Here is an 18,281-nt window from a genome sequence, read left to right as displayed (position 1 = left end):
AACTGCGTTCAAACCTATGATTGCGTTGGATAAAAACTGCAATTTTTATACGTGTGCATGTAAAACAAATTTCGTTGTAGAAGGGTCTAAAAACAGCACAAACAACATTTTCCAAAAGACCAAAAAAGTGAAAAAGTATATTTAAACAAAACGCATTTAACTAACAGGTCGAACAACTGAAGTTCTTTAACCCTGCTGACTGCCATTGGCGATTGCCAAATAAAATTGATCACAAGATGTAACAAAATGGATCTTGATATAAATTTAATACTAAACAGAAAAAAAATGAACTTGTGGCCACGATGTTATGCCACAAACATACGGTGTCAATATTTTTTAGTACACCAGATCCGGATTTCGACAATAAATGTCTCTTCAGTGATGTTAGGGATCGAAACGATATTTGGAAGGCCATATAAAAAGTACTCTCATTTTAAAAAAAAATATATATATATATATATATATATACATTGTAACACTAAATATTTGAAAATGGACAGCTGTACAAATAGTGCTATAATCTATTCGTTTTTAAGAAATGAAGAAAAATTAAGGTAAGAACTAAAATTAGAACAATAAGACAGTGACCAAATGAATTTATAAAAGTAGGGCAATTTTTCAAAGATAAAGCATGAACGTTGACATTAAAGTATCGGAATTATCTTCAGAAACAGTCTAATTTGACATGATGTATTTAACAATTATTTTAGGACTTCTCGCTATTGGTAAGAATAAATTCATGTGAATTTTTCAGTAAATGAATTTTTTTAAAAAAATGTCAAACATTTATCTCAGTTGAAAGATTGCTTTTGTTGAGCTTTTCAAACTTAAAAAAATTTAAAAATGCGGTCACGAAAGACGTATACTTTTCAGTTTACTTTCAATGGATTGATTGATTGTGTTAGATGTTTGTTGCAGAACACGTTCATTTATTTTCTCATCAAATATTTCTGTATCTAAATTTACTAAATTATGATAACAGATCTAAAGTTATCTACTGGCTATTTTGATTTATTCTTTCACGAAATTTAATTTACTATGAACTACTTATCAGTCGTTATTCAACGTACATTTGACCAATAACCTTTTCACCTCGTTATTATTAAACGTGTAACATCAATATCTTTTTTCGTTATAGGTGGATCACTTGCTGCTTGTCCAGCAAAATGGCTTCATCATGGATCTTCGTGTTATTTTATCAGTACCGATGAACTCGACTGGTCAACAGCTAGAGTATGTTTAAAAGATGTGTAGTTTAGTGTGATATGTATAACAGTGCTAATTCTAAACAGCCTTAAAAAGTTTACACTAGATGATTTCGACAGTTCATTTGGTTTTTATTATTTTACTATCGATGTCTTTTTTTGGCAACTGTGTCGGATGTAGATATTCAAAAGACGACTATGGAAATCATATCATTGGGTTTTCCTTTTTATAGTTATTTATAAACAGTCTTGAAAATGCATTGCTTGTTTTGAAATGGAATGGAAAAAGTAGTTCTACTGAAAATTATTTTTGTTTTAATAGATTTTTTAATCCATGTAAAGTGTCCCGATAAGACGTTCATAATACGGTTGTTTATCAATTAAGAAGGTGGGACAAACGGTCATTGGTATCCAATGTCCAAAGTTTTGAACAGGGTGATGCTCAAACACAACGAATGACATTGTGATAAATAAATGACATGTTGAATATATTTGTACAACAAAAGGGCATTCTCTATAATCAGATCGTTTCATAATTCAAAATAAAGTTGAAATTGACAAGCAGCTTTCAGTTTGTAACCACTGTCATGATGTTAGATGTATAATCATTACATATAGATAATGGGAGAAGTGGGTGTATGTCAAAGATATAGCAATTCAACAAAACAAAATGCAAAAACAAATATAAAGGAGGCGCTTTCCCCGTCCACAACCAGTCTCTCTCCCTTTGGAGTTCATGCCATTCACTCAGTTTTTGTTTTTTATCTTCATTTGTCTTCTTTTTTTTTATCGATTTTTGAGATGTAAACTTCGTTTAACTTAAATTTGTAAAACTTCTGGCGTCTTCATTCAATATTTGACAGGTTCAAAACATATTTTACTTTCTATGAGTAAAAGATGAGTGAAAGATACCAGAGGGACAGTCAAACTCATAAATCAAAAATAAACTGACAACGCCTCGGCTAAAAATGAAAAAAGACAAATAGACAAACAATAGTACACATGACACAACATAGAAAACTGAAGTATAAGCAACACGAACCCCACCAAAACTGGGGGTGATGTCAGGAAACTGTTTCTACTGTCGAAAATGAATAGAATTTTTAGAGTTAAACTTACGTCATATCTTTATGGAAAACAGGACACTATTTATCATTATACAGAAAAAAAGTCAATTATTAAAAATAATCTTTTTCAGAGAACATTTTTATTTCGAATATACATTTTTACATTATAGAGAAAATACTCGGCTAATTTTCGTTAAAATGCCAATTCAAGTATCCTTTTTCAAATCCTAATTTTAAAAGTGAAGCACGTGAAAGATTTCAATTTCCAAAGGTTCTTAGTAAGTGAAACTAAGATAAACTCTATAAATTATGATTGTTAATGTTATGAATATATGGTTGAATTGAAAATTGTAAATAACCCATGCAAGGCTTTTGTTTCGGAACTTTTACCCATTAAAATCCTTCACCAATGGATATAACATTTTGTTTGCCCATGATTTATTTCTGCCAAACATCAGGGATATTTTGTTTGTTTTCAGGATATTTGCCAAGAGTTTGAAGGTGGTTACTTATGTGAAATAGAGACTAAAGACGAATCCGATTATTTAGAAACGGTTACCCTACCAACGCATAAAGGTTGTATATTTCGTTAAAATTTATAACTTATCACTTTACTACGAAATTTTACTTTGATCTTACTGACTGATAATTACCTTTTTAAGTAAAGTAGAGTGATATGAAAAATTATCGCTGGAAACTAAGGGCGCATGTGCCCGTTGTCAATGAAATTAACAACGTCGTCATAGGTAAAACAGCGATAAACATATTATCATTGGTCATCTCAACTCGATTGCTTTTCTCACTTTCGCCTTACCGGCTCAAGCGAGAAAATCAAGATCAACGATAATCTATAAATAGTAAACATTTTATAAATTGAAAACTCTTAAGTAATTAGCGAGAGAAATAAATGAACTTATTGCATGCAATTGGAATCAATTATCTCACTATTTGTATTTGGTATCAAATATTGATCGATTTCCGTTGGCTAAACGACTAGCGGTTAGTACTCGACAAGAAAACATATAATTATGATCATTCGTGGGCGACCGGAATCAAAGATGAAGCATGTTATGATGGCTGCCAATGAAAAAAAAGGGATTGTTGTGAATGGCCAAACATTTTACCGAGCGAAACAGTGTTTATGTTCTGTTCAAAGATATACAGGAGGTCTCTTTTTAAGTGCAGAGAACGTGTACCTTCCGGACTTTTTGTATCGAACCAAACGTCACAGGACGTGGTTTCGTATTCAAAACGTCTGAAAAGACACGAAAAGACACTTCTTCGGGCATTTACTGATGAAAACATTTTAAATAGTTGCATAATCATTTAGATCAAAATGGTCAAACAATCATAAAAACATACCAGATTCAAGCTGGCAGCCACTTGTAGCAGCCAATCAAGATAGACACTTTTTTCAGCAGCCATGAAGCCGTGAAAATGTCGAATTCCGCCGTCTATTTAGATTCTTTTATTTTTTACTAAGGTTTTGATATTTTTGGAACGTTTATGATTGGCTGCTGAAAGTGGCTTCCAGCTAGAGTCTTGTTAAAAACATATAATAGGGCACACAGACGGACAGACTCTTTTGGAATCGTTGGGTTGCTATTATATTGACGTACTGCAAAATCTGTTAATCTACAAACTTTTTAAGGTTTTAATGGTTTTATTTTATTCATTTGTCTAAATCTCGAAAATGAATTCACATGAACATGTTAATACACTACGAAATTGGAGAACCTATTTTAATTTTTATTTTGAACAGGTTTTTGGTTGGGAGGTAAAGATGAGGTGGAAGGACATTGGAAATGGATGACCAGTGGCAAGGATTTTACTTATACTGACTGGAGTCCTAATGAACCAAATGATTTGAACCATAATGAGGATTGTTTACATTTATTCCAAGTACGAAGTCAACATTGGAATGACATAGATTGTGCGCTCAAACAAAACTATATTTGTGAAACAAGGTAAAATTATTTCGTTCGTTCCAATGTCGAAATTTCATCGTGGTGAAGTTTTAAAATGGTATAAGAACATTATATACACTGACCGGAATCCTAGTGAACCAATGATTTAAACCATAATGTGTATTATGTACATTTTTTCTCCTGTAAGTCATCATTGGAAGGGCTAACATAAAAAAGAAAGATGTAATATGATTACCAATGAGACAACTCTCCACAAGAGACCAAAATAACACAGAAATTAACAACTATAGGTCACCGTACGGACTTCAACAATGAGCAAAGCCCATAAAAAGATTGTTTGATCAACAAAAATATATTTTTGAAGCAAGATAGATCTGTCACAGGGGAATCTTGGTGACTTGTAGGGTTTTAAACAAGAGCCTGACTGAACGGCCTCTTGTTACTGAAACTCGAATGAATGCTCTGAATACCTGGGTCTGACACTCTGGTGAAAACTAACTCTTAAAACTCTGGAACTAGCGATGAATATTTCAAAAATTCGGCATGGTATACTTTTATTACAGATGCGCAGTGTTCAGTGTAATGTCCTAGGTCCAGATCTTTAGCAATTCATAACTTTACTATAACAAATATATTTGTTTTGAAGTTCACATCATTGTGGAATTTTAAAATGGTAACAACAGTCAGACGATTTTAAAACACAAAACAAAGCTGGTACACGTTTATTAAATCAAAACTATTCACAGTTATTTAAAAGTCAAGTTATTTTTAATTACAGGCGATGGAATTTTTCTTTTTTGAAGAGACAACTTCCATCTTTTGTAAAAATAACATAAAATATTGAAGCAAATGAAAAGTTTTGAATGTCCGTATGAAAAACAACCGTCTAACAAAACAATAAATAAGAAGAATCTTTGTTTTCTCTCTTTTCAGATTTAACAATGCAGGACCATTACCAGATTCAGCTAGCAAAAAATTATAAATGTTCATGCTTATATTTAGATTAAAGCATGTATAAAAAAGAAGATGTGGTATGATTGTTTATTGACTTGCTTGGTGTTTATTATTATATCACCCCAGTTTTTTGGTGGTGTTCGTGTAGACTGAAGATGTGGTATGATGTTTATTGACTTGCTTGGTGTTTATTGTTATATCACCCCAGTTTTTTGGTGGTGTTCGTGTTGCTCAGTCTATGGTTTTCTTTGATGTTTTATATTAGTATACTGTTGATTGTCTTTTGATCGTTTTTCGTTTTTTGCCATAACATTGTTAGTTTGTTTTTACTAATGAGTTTGATGTGTATCGTTCCTTCTTCATACACAATGTTCTTATATAAGATGATGTGGTATGCGTGTCAATGAGAGAACTCTCGATCCAAGTCACAATTTTTAAAACTAAACCATGATAGGTCAAAGTGAAACCGTACTTAAACTTAATAAAATTGAGAATGGGTATTGGGAATGTGTCAGAGAGACAACAACCCGACCAAAGAGCAGATAACAACCGTAGGCCAGCAATTGGTCTTCAACGCAGCGAGAAAATCCCACACCTGGAGGTGGGCCTCAACTAGCCCCTAATTAAAAATGTGTTCTAGTTCGCTGCATGAAAATGGACGTCACACTAAACTCCAAAACATATAAATAAACTAAAATAAAAAAAACATACAAGACTAACAAAGACCAGAGGCAAGGTTAAACATGTTTTGTAAGATCTCAACCCTCCCCCTATACATCTAGCCAATGTAGAATGAAGAAACACACAGCAAAACGTACAGCAAAACTCAGTATAAAAGAAGTCCGAGACCGAATTCAGAATAGGTAACAAAGGAAACTGAGCAAAATGACAATGATACAAAAATTAATAATAATATGAGCAACACGGCGGGTGCCGCATATGGAGCACGATGTGCTCACCCTTCCGGAAAACCTGAAATCACACCCAGTTTTTGGCAGGGTTCGTGTTTTCTATGTTGTGTCTTGTGTACTATTATTCGTCTATTTGTTTTTTTCTTTTTTAACCATGGCATTGTCCGTTTGTTTTAAATCTACGAGTTTGAATGTCCCTCTGGTATCTTTCGCCCCTCTTTTAATAAAGGACTAGCTAGCAGTTACTGCCATGCCAGCTCCAGACCTCTGATTGAAAGATAATGTCTTCATCCTAAAACGATTACTGATATGGAACCATGTATAATTGTTTGCCTTGCTCTTATTTCTAGTATTGAATGATGTGCTTTGACCTTGCCTTTAGTAAATGATGAAAATTTGACAAGGTCTGAACTGACCCGAGACTGAGACAGTTTTGACCAAATTAACCATAGCTTATGAATTTATGAAATGTCCCCATGAGCAATTATTAATATAACAAAATACCAAAAACATTCACTGGTGAGGTTCGTGACTAGAGACAGACCCATAGATATGTGGCGAAATTAACTTGCTTGGTATATTTCTAATTTTATATTTCAACCCTATATCTTTTCAGTCATGATCACTGGGTTAATGAAGGGAGCACAAATCAACACACAATGAAATTCATTCGACGAGTGAAAGCTAAAAACTGCGAACAAACAACATTAACTCCATACCAAAAAGATGCCCAAAGCTGATTTTAAATCACGTCTTCCTACATTAAGAGATATTTTTTTCCATTTGTAAAAAGTTAGAAAAGAGGCTTAAAGGGGCTTCAAAAAAGTCAAACAATGATACCACGGCCCATAAGAAAGCAAGGAAATTTAAGCATGAGCAATACGAACGAACCACATCAAAATCCAAAGAGCAGTTCCAATTGCTTCGTAAAGGTTGCAGTTTCTGTTTCACTAGTTATACCCGTCGTGTTGGTCACACTCGTTGATAAGTCGCAGTCGATAATGTCACAATCGGAGGAAAGGGGCGAGATTATGGTAACATTGTACGATTGTCACTGAGTAAACCGTAAAATCACAAAAATACTGAACTACGAGGAAAATTCAAAACGAAAAGTCCCTTATCAAATGGCAAAATCAAAAGCTCAAACACATCAAACGAATGGATAACAACTGTCATATTCCTGACTTGGTACAGGCATTTTCTTATGAAGAAAATGGTGGATTGAACTTTGTTTTATGGTCACTTGATTCTGTTTCTAAATAGAGGGTAGATATTGTGTCGATAATGTTTTGAAAAATCAACTTTTCTTCAAATTGAAAATACACACAGTATAAACATGATCAAAACCAGAAAAATTGGGGTAGGGGTGTTGCATGATTTTATTTGTGCAGAAAAGTATAGACTAAATCTTTTCTAAGTGTCCGTCAATGAATGAATGAATGTGTAACTGATAGTAATTATTGTAAACACAACATATAGTATAACTCTTCAGATATAAGAGCTGTACTCTTTGGATGAAGTATAACGGTATCACGACAATTGTGAAAATGATAATCAATAATGGTCAGCCATATCATGATATTCAAATGGATAACCTCAACTTGACTGCGTTTGGAAGGCTTGATACAATGGCTTTCCTATAAGAACCAAGTTGAACCCTTTATCAAAGAAATCACGAAATAAAACGCAATATATAGGATATCGTAACAAATGAGAGACGAATACTCATCAAGCAGGTTATTTTGGGATGTTTTGTTGCAAATAAGTCAAACTTTAGATTGGAACTTATAATATAATTAACTATCTGCCTTTATATGGCTTGATTTTAAACACGATATGTTGGTCTTAATCGTATCTGACGAAGCACGGAAAGTCTAGTTCGAATTCTAGTATCCGTATCTTACCATCATAAATTCATTTTGTCGGTGCCGCCGCTCATTTAACGTTTTTCTACGATATAATTAACCATCCGAATAACATGTATTATCCAACGCTTTGCTGAAATCGAATTTGTCTGCCTGCATCGTGACGATCAATCCTTATATCAAGTTAAGTGGTAAATGTAACGGGAGACCGGCTATTGGAATGACGCTGATGACAAGATGCAGCACGACCGGTTGCAGAAATTGCCGATGCCAACGATAGAAAACTTAGACTAAGCCCCTTGCCTGAGAATACTTGCTTTAATACCTTACCATCCTTTAAATATTTCAGGATGAATACATGTAATTTTACATATTGGCGGATGCTGTCAGTACGACTGAAGGACTCTCACTGAAGGAAAAACTTAAAAAAACGTATTTAAAGCTAGGGTCACACTGCCGATCAGATCAACTCGATCAAGCCCGATCAAGACAAATTACGTGATCGGGATTCTGGTCTGACTCAATCGACAAGAATATTCGGGATAGTCTATCTTGCTCTTCATCGATCTGACTTTCTACTCGAGAGTTTTTGACATGTCAAAAACATTCGAGTAAGGATCGAGAAGCAAGTCACTCGAGATGAGATCGAGTAACGGATCGTGTAGAGATCGAGTTTGGTCGGAATGCAAAAATTTTACCAATCAGTACTCGGTCATTTCAACCATTGCTCGACTAATGTCCGATCATTTTCAGATTAACTCGACCAATGCCCGACCGCTTCCAGATCACTGCGACTTCTATATTTATTTAATTCCAGACCAACTCAACCAGTACCCGATCCCTTCGCGACCACATTCGACCACTCTTCGATCTTTTCTCGGCCATACACGAGAACACATGACTGCTACACGATTCTTTAAAAGTGTGTGTAGATCTGATTAACTCTCATAATTCTGCTTCCGCACAAATATATTGGCATCATCATTTTTAACTGTACAAAAACTCCTCCATGTACAGTACATGTCTTTACTTTTGCGAGGAGAGGTACCATTTTAAACGAGAGGCAAAAGACGCCAAAGGAACAATCAAACTCAAAGGTAGAAAACAAACTGAAACAGCCATAGCGAAAAACGAAACCGACGAGAAGACAAACAGCAGTCCACATAACATAGAAATCTAAAAAAAATTAGCAACACGTAACCCAAAAAAAACCTAGGATAAACTCAGGTGTTCCGGAAGGGTTTTTCAGATATGAAAGTAATTGTGCAATCACATTTATTATTAGACTGCTGATGACTTTCTAAGTTATCTTTCAAAGTTTGTTTATAAGAACATCAATATTATATTTTACCTGTTTTATGGGGTATCTTTTGTTTAGTCTGTCCGTATTTTTTGTTTGTCCAGAAATGTTTGTAGTATAAACGAAGAAGATGTGGTACAATTATCAATGAGACAGCTCTTCACAGAACACCAAAATAACACAGAAATTATTAATAACAACTATCGGTCACCTTACAGTCAATTTGTTTTTCATTCTTGCTTGTCATAACTCAAAACGATGTCTAAAATTACGCAAATTTAGGTACTACCCTCCTTTCTTTCATTAAAATAACAGTAAGAAAATTTGAGTAATTTTAGACAATATTTTGAATTATGAAAAGCAAGAACATACCTCTCTTTTTAAAAAGGCTTTATCATCCCTATCTTCATACATTCATCGTATTAAGATGAAGAACTGCCAATAAAAATGTCTTCTGTGTCTATAACATCTTCTACGGAGGCTATTTTCCCCGCGTAATAAGTTCAAATAACATCAAACTGTGCATGCGTTTTTGCAATCCAAACGGGGTCAGCAAACTTTGATTAAACGATGCATTTACATGTTTTTACTTCTGTAACGTTTAATAAACTATAACAAACGGCACACAACGTTCACCAAACTTTGGTTAGAAAGAAATGCACTCTTGATCTCTTGATAGATATATGTAAAGTTGTAAACAGTTTCAGAAAAGGTATCACTCAAGGGGATGGAAATTCTATTATGGTAAATATTTTGGGAAATATGTGACATCATTGCCCTCTTTTTGCAATATTTTTTTTGCAAATACATGCAGGTTGTTGCCCTACAGGAGAAAGAAAATAAATATCTTTGACCATTCTACTATTGGATATCAAATCTATGAAAAATACTGATTACATACTTATGAACATATATGACACAAACGGTACGCTTTATTTGTAAGAAAGCAAGGAAAAGGGGATGGTAAAGTTTATGTATATTGCTAACTAACATAACTACTAATCCAGTGACAAATCTCATTTTGTGATGACATTTCCAAGAAAAAGAGCAATAAAACTACCATTACATATCAGTGTTCACTATGAGGAAGTTTTTATAAGCATTTGGTTCCTCTTTGTTGAGTTAGTGCACGTCTCTCATACTGCCCACTCAGTGGTCGTCGTGTCAGTCGCTGCCTCGCCTAAATACCTCAGCGCCCGTTGCTATCTACACCTTCTTGTTCGTCTTCTATGCACTCTTCAAGCTCCGTCACAGATATTAAATCTGTCTCTCTAAGCTCTTAACCTTGCCCACAAATCCAGCTGCTTTATTTCTATGTAGATATTTTAAATGTATGATTTTACTCGGACCTTCTACTGAATATAACCTTGTCTGCTCTATAGTCGGGTTGTTGCCGCTTTGACACATTTTCCGTTTCCTTTCTCAATTTTTAAATAAAAGGAGAATGTGTCCATGTGACACTGATAATGCCCCAGCTAGCATGTATAACATTATAAAGGGTCATTACTCAAGAACGCCTATTTGAACTGTGTTTCATGGTAATAAGCATTGTATATACGGCGTTTCATAAAATTTGGTTGATGCAAAATAAAATTAGAGATCGCAAACTAAAAGTGTAGGGACGTACGTACAGACGGACAAGGGTAACACTTAATTAATGCTCACTTCGAAGCGGCGGGGAATAAACATTTCGGTCGTTTTTATACTAAAATTGTGCATACCCGACCAATTCCCGATTACCCCTATGACTCATATCCGATCAGCTCGATCTGGACTGGTCGAGATCAGACTGAGATCGTGTATAATTGATTTGATCTAGCTAGTCGAGTACAGATCGTGTAAAGATCGTGAATTGGTCGGAATTATCGAATAAGTATTCATTTTGTTGTCGGGATGGAGTCGTGATTGAGTCCTAAAGGAGTCGTGAATGGTCGAGTTTAGATCGTGTACAGTCGGATGGCGGTCGGGTAGAAGTCGTTAACAGGCCCGATCAAGAATTTGGTTGAGCTTGGTCGCGGAAATTTGGACAATCAGGATCATCGAGTTGATCTGATCGGTAGTGTGAACCTAGCTTAAATTAAGAATTTGCTAGATAACAATCTCATTATAGAAACGAGGTTATCGAATGTTAATTAAATGATACAATCAGCCCTTAACAGATTAACAAAAGAATAAAAATTATAACAAAAATCTGTCGCTTGTATTTTATTATGAATAGGCGCTAATTCTAAAGTATTCATTACGTAAGAAAACTTAAGAACTATACGTAAAGCTGTGGCTTTGTCTACTATTATCAAAAGCAAATCGACTTTGTGGAAATATACTGACACTTATAAAAGCATAATGCTTTATATAAATAATTATACATCTCAATAAAATTACTTAGACAGACAAATACTACAAATCAAATGATTTCGATATAATAATAATAAGTTGAACTTCCATTCAAATTCAATTATATTTATTGTCATATAAACTCTGAACATATACAAGTTTGTGACAATTTGATGATATGAATGCATACATACACAAAAGAGATTTCAAACTATATAATGCAAATTTATGACTGAACAGTGAAAGACTTTAAGTAAAATATAATAAAAGATTTATAAAAAAATGCACTTTTAAATAGTTCCGAGTGAGGGCAGTGATATTGTTTGCCTTAAATTAGCGGAGAATAAAGGCTTTTTCCCCTGGAGAAGAATCCCAATTTTGAAAAAAAATGGCTTAAAATTATTCCCAAAAAGACAACTTTTTTCCCAAACAGTGCAGTCTCAGTAGTAATTGTGCATGAATTCAAACTGAGAAAACACTCATTTAAACAATTTCTTGCCTAAAATGACTATGTGTGCACATTTGAGGGTCTATTTATGTATCATCACGGGGTCTTATTTTAAAGCAGGGTTTGACTCTTGAAAATGGGTCTGTAAATTGAAGTTTCAGACATATTCATGGTTTGTTTTAAATTTCCCAATTTGATGAAAATGACGCATATTTCCCAATAAAAAAGGGTAGAGGTAGTTTTGAAAAAAGCCAACAATATCACTGGGATACTATCACCGTGTATTGCGTCTTCGATTTGCACACTGCATTTTAGAAGAGACACAGACTGCTGGACCTAGTCTCTGAAAACAATGCGTGTTCTTAGAATCGTGACATCTTTTCATGTTGTATAATAGATTGGTGAAGTAGCTCGTTAGACAATTTGGTTCAGCGTTGAAAATAATACCGCATGAGGGTCTATATTGACATTGACATGGAAAAATTATATGTTACAAGTTCTGAATGAAAGGAACATTCTGTAACATTTTGTAGTAGACGTCGAATTGATGGGTACGGAACCCCGCCGTTAACATCAATACCTTAACAATGGTTACCCGTCTATAGGTCTATAGAACATACAGAGACGTGCAAAAAGTATTCGGTCACAATGGCGTCATGTTTACGTTTCAAAACGAAAGTTGTAAAGTTCATGCTTGCACTGTAAATAAATCAACCAATGAAATACAACAAAAATAAAAACTTACCTCTAATACTTTGTTAAGTGTCCTTTTAGCCTGATTACATTTAATATCTTTTTCGGAATCGACTTGTATAAGCACTGAATATAGGCAGGGGAAATACTGACCCAAATACGGTGGATTTCTTGGAATAATTCATTTTTGGATTTAATCATCCCAGTACGTGTTTGAAGTTTTCTTTTTACATGTAACCAAACGTTTTCGATTATATTCAAGTCGGGGGACTGTGCAGGCCAGCTCATACCGGTTATTTTGTTCCGAGCTACAAACTCTTGGGTGGACCGTGCACGATGGACAGGGGCGTTGTCATCCTGGAATAAATAATTTCCTCCCGGAAAATGCCGAGCTATCACTGGCCACAAATGTTCATCAAGTATTTCTTGATATTTGACAGCATTAATATTGCCTTCTACAGGAGTAAGTGTACCAACGCAATTCCAGCAAATACAACCCCAAATCATGACTTGATATTTAGTTTGTGAAGTCCGCGGTTGCACAAGGTCCGGTCTCCACCCCTCGTCTCTTTTTCGCCATACGTACACACGTTCATCATGTCCAATTATGATTTTACTTTCATCAGAGAAAATAACCTTTTTCCAGTTGTTATTAACCGTTCATCTCCTTTTTTCTCTGCACCATGCAAGTCTTTTTTTCCGATTGACTTCCCGGATCACGATTTTTTTCTTATTTACACACCTGTGATACCCATGTTTATGTAAATGGTGCTGGATGGTACGTTTAGACACGGGAACACAATTTTCCTCATTAAACTTGTTTGTTATGTCACATAAAGAGCTCCTCCGACTTGTCTTTACAATGCGTTCAAGCTTGAGGTAGTCGCGTGGTTTTACAAACAATGGTCGACCACTTCTGGGTTTATTCTCCACAGAACCCGTGTCTAAAAATTTTCGAACATTGTCAATAATTGTTGACTTGGGAATTCTAAGTATGTCAGCTATTTTTCGGCGAAAAAATCCATTCTGGAACATTTCCACAATCATGTTTTTGACATCTGTTGACAGTTCCTGACCTTTTCTACCCATCTTTGTTATTTTACTTGTTTTAACGAAACTACAATGGCAGACGACAACAAACGTCACATGACGGTAGCCCATGTGATGCACAACGCTAAAAGACTAGTACAGTAATACTCAGTGACGTGATTGACGTGGGGCAAGGCCATTTAAAAGTCAGTCACCTGTACAAACGTAAACACGACGCCATTGTGACCGAATACTTTTTGCACGTCTCATTGCAATGACGGAACAGAAACGATGACAAACAATAACTTTCAGAGTGGAATTTTATTTTCATTTTCAAATAACGGAAGGTTTCAGTTTAAAAGGCTGGTTCTGATTGAAGACTGAACTTCATTCAACAATACTGATTTAGAAACCGCAACCGTAAAGACTTGGTATTAGCAACACTTATTATTACTAGTACATGTATTTTAAAGAAGCTGTTATTTAGACAAATAAGTGTGATTTTGTTCCTAAGAAAATTTCACACATTTCAGTTAAAAGAACACGATATAACCACCGGGCTGAAGTACGTTCACTATTCACTATTCACTTTTCACTATTCAAAATTCATGAATAGTGAACTGTGTTTTTTTGCACTATTCACTATTCAAGTTTGTGAAATTGAATAAATTTAGTATCAACTTGTATATGTAAAAATGAGAAGAAAAAAAACCCGATATGGTATGCTTGCCAATGAGACAACTCTTGACACAGATATTTAAAACAGCTACTCACCGTACGGCCTTCGACAATGCACAAGTCCCTACAGCATAGTCAGCTATGAAAGGCCCCGAAATGACAATGTAAAACAATTCAAACGAGAAAACTAACGGCATTATTATTTTATCAAAAGAATGAACAAAAAACAAGTATGTAATACACCAAGAAACGACATTCACTTGGGACAGGCACATACACACGGAATGTGGCGGAGTTAAACATGTTAGCAGATCCCAACCCCAACCTAACATAGGATAGTGGTATAACAGTACCCCATAAGAACCAACTATAATAAAAGTACTGAATTACTGAACATCGGTCACAAGCACCTGTCTCCCATCTCTACGCATGAAAGTAAGGTTAATGTACAAAGAAATATTTATTTTGTACGATAAGTTCGTGCATAAATGATGAACAAACAACCACACCGTAATAACTATTATATTGTAGCAGATACTTCTTAATCTCTTTTATATATATTTCTCTGATTGTAGTAATACAAATCAGTATACTCTGCCCAGACGATAAGGAATGTTATGATGCACTCGATAATGTCTCCGAAATTATAGATCGGTTACCAGTCAAAAACAAAAGATACAATGTACGCAAGTAGAATTCCTACTGTAGCAATGCATCGGAATGCCCTCATGGTTATCGCGATGTAAAAATCAGTTGTAAAAGGCTTCACTCATCAGATAGATATAAGGATAAATACATACAACAAAAACACAGAGTGAACGTGGCCGGGTACTTGTACATCCCAACAATAAAAAGACACTCAGTGCAGATCTGGGTGTGTTCGGTACTCAATTTCTGACAGCTAGTTCAAAACAAATAACAACTAATAAAAAATGCACCTCAGACTAAATTATCAAGCATAGCATATCCAACATAGTTAAGAACAGAGAGAGAAAAAAACATGACATTGTGCATGCAATGCCAAGATACAGGAATCATCAGAGTGTAGAAAAGATCAATGGAATTTATTTTACTATCCAATATAAACAATATTCAAAGAATAAATGACAGGCCGAATTCGTAACCTTTTCGAATAAGATCGTTAAGTTGATTTGATAAGTGTAATGTCTGTAATGAATTGCTATAGGAATTCGATTAGAATACGAGGTTTGTGTAATATATAGTATTAAGGTATAAACAGATAGGATATTTGGTATGCAGATCCCTTTTATCTAGAATTATTTATTCTTTACGTAAAATATTGAACTTGATCATGCATCTCAAATCCACTTCTAATGCATATCTAGGAGCTTACGGTACAATTGTCGCACATATTGTCACAATTATTACACATATTTGAATGGGTGTGTGGGGTCCACTTTTATTAATCAAGCATTAAAATGCTCAATCGTTTCCTGCATGGGATGTCCACATAAAATGAAATCAACCATTTAAACGGTACTCCATGTGTCAGGGGAGGGAAAAAGAGTAAACATGTCTCAAAGTGCCAATAATTTCAAAATCTCATTTTCCAACGTCATTTAAATTTCTCACATACTTATATATTTATAAATAAAGACTTTATGTAAAATATAAAAAGTCTATTAGGACAATAGGAGGTAATATACCCAAGGACTGAAAGTTTCGTATAAAAAACTAGGGGTGTTTCCCCGATAAAATCTAATAATAGCACTTACTTATAGGATATCTGTATTATGGAGCGCCTAAGAAAAAATACACCACAAATTACGTTACGATCGAGTTTTGAACCCCCGTATCCCCTAAAAGAAAGGTAATAGAAGGGGGAACAAAACCTATATAGTGAATATGTGGCACAGATGCGATTTAAGGGGTAACAAGTGACCGAAAAGCGAAAACGGCCGTTTTTTATTTCCGGGCGCCTCGATACGCCTTAAACCGAATCTGTGGACTATATTCACTATATAGCTTGTGTTCTTCATTTTATAAGCTTTCTTATGGTATATAGGATATACCTGTAATTAGGGGATTCGAGGATTCAAAACTCGATCGTAACGTCCTTTGGAAGTATTTTTTCTTGATTTCGGCTGTTTTTTTTATTTTCGGGCGCCTCGATACCCCTTAAACCGAATCTGTGCACTATATTCACTATATAGCTTGTGTTCCTTATTATATAAGCTTTCTTATGGTATATAGGATATACCTGCAATTAGGGGATTCGAGGGTTCAAAACTTGATCGCAACGTCCTTTGAAAGTAATTTTTCTTAATTTTGGCCGTTTTTTATTTTCGGGCGCCTCGATACCCCTTAAACCGAATCTGTGCACTATATTCACTATATAGCTTATGTTCCTTATTATATAAGCTTTCTTATGGTATATAGGATATACCTGCAGTTAGGGGATTCGAGGGTTTAAAACTCGATCGTGACGTCCTTTGGAATTATTTTTTCTTGATTTTGGCCGTTTTTTATTTTTGAGCGCCGTAATATGGACCCCGTAATATCCCTTAAACCAAATCCGTGCACTATATTCATAAAATAGCTTGTGTTCCTCATTTTATAAGCTTTCTTATGGTATGTAGATTATACCTGTAATTAGGGGATTCGAGGGTTCAAAACTTGATCGCAACGTTCTTTGGAAGTATTTTTTCTTGATTTTGACTGTTTTTTATTTTCGGGCGCCTCGATACCCCTTAAACCGAATCTGTGCACTATATTCACTATGAAGCTTGTGTTCCTTATTTGATAAGCTTTCTTATGGTATATAGGATATACCTGTAATTAGGGGATTCGAGGGTTCAAAACTCGATCGTAACGTCCTTTGGAAGTATTTTTTCTTGATTTCGGCTGTTTTTTATTTTCGGGCGCCTCGATACCCCTTAAACCGAATCTGTGCACTATATTCACTATGAAGCTTGTGTTCCTTATTTTATAAGCTTTCTTATGGTATAGAGGATATACTCGAATTAGGGGATTCGAGGATTCAAAACTCGATCGTAACGTCCTTTGGAAGTATTTTTTCTTGATTTCGGCTGTTTTTTATTTTCGGGCGCCTCGATACCCCTTAAACCGAATCTGTGCACTATATTCACTATGAAGCTTGTGTTCCTTATTTGATAAGCTTTCTTATGGTATATAGGATATACCTGTAATTAGGGGATTCGAGGGTTCAAAACTCGATCGTAACGTCCTTTGGATGTATTTTTTCTTGATTTCGACTGGTTTTTTTTATTTTCGGGCGCCTCGATACCCCTTAAACCGAATCTGTGCACTATATTAACTATGAAGCTTGTGTTCCTTATTTTATAAGCTTTCTTATGGTATGTAGATTATACCTGTAATTAGGGGATTCGAGGGTTCAAAACTTGATCGCAACGTTCTTTGGAAGTAATTTTTCTTGATTTTGACCGTTTATTTTCGGGCGCCCCAATACTCCTTAAACCGAATCTGTGCACTATATTCACTATGAAGCTTGTGTTCCTTATTTTATAAGCTTTCTTATGGTATATAGGATATACCTGTAATTAGGGGATTCGAGGATTCAAAACTCGATCGTAACGTCCTTTGGAAGTATTTTTTCTTGATTTCGGCTGTTTTTTATTTTCGGGCGCCTCGATACCCCTTAAACCGAATCTGTGCACTATATTCACTATATAGCTTGTGTTCCTTATTATATAAGCTTTCTTATGGTATATAGGATATACCTGCAATTAGGGGATTCGAGGGTTCAAAACTTGATCGCAACGTCCTTTGAAAGTAATTTTTCTTAATTTTGGCCGTTTTTTATTTTCGGGCGCCTCGATACCCCTTAAACCGAATCTGTGCACTATATTCACTATATAGCTTATGTT

At 34.9% G+C, this 18,281-nt stretch overlaps 1 protein-coding gene across 1 annotated transcript; it reads left to right on the top strand.

Moving 5' to 3' along the window:
* Positions 1-595: 595 nt before the first annotated feature.
* LOC143062101 (perlucin-like protein) lies at positions 596-5,216 on the top strand. The gene is made up of 5 exons (XM_076233920.1): positions 596-725; positions 1,139-1,233; positions 2,752-2,848; positions 4,035-4,239; positions 5,134-5,216. The coding sequence occupies exons 1-5, from the start codon at positions 686-688 to the stop codon at positions 5,180-5,182; spliced, it is 486 nt and encodes a 161-aa protein (XP_076090035.1). The 5' UTR covers positions 596-685; the 3' UTR covers positions 5,183-5,216.
* Positions 5,217-18,281: the final 13,065 nt, after the last annotated feature.

This window comes from Mytilus galloprovincialis, chromosome 2, assembly GCF_965363235.1.
Source record: "Mytilus galloprovincialis chromosome 2, xbMytGall1.hap1.1, whole genome shotgun sequence".
Taxonomy (NCBI): Eukaryota; Metazoa; Mollusca; class Bivalvia; order Mytilida; family Mytilidae; genus Mytilus; species Mytilus galloprovincialis.
The sequence above is the reverse complement of the archived record's forward strand: the minus strand, read 5'-3'. Positions and strand labels throughout refer to the sequence as shown.

Coding starts and splice junctions, on each gene's coding strand:
- LOC143062101 (XM_076233920.1), top strand. CDS start 686: ATGATGTATTTAACAATTATTTTAGGACTTCTCGCTATTG. Junction 1,234..2,751: donor TCGACTGGTCAACAGCTAGA/GTATGTTTAAAA, acceptor GTTTGTTTTCAG/GATATTTGCCAAGAGTTTGA. Junction 2,849..4,034: donor TACCCTACCAACGCATAAAG/GTTGTATATTTC, acceptor TATTTTGAACAG/GTTTTTGGTTGGGAGGTAAA.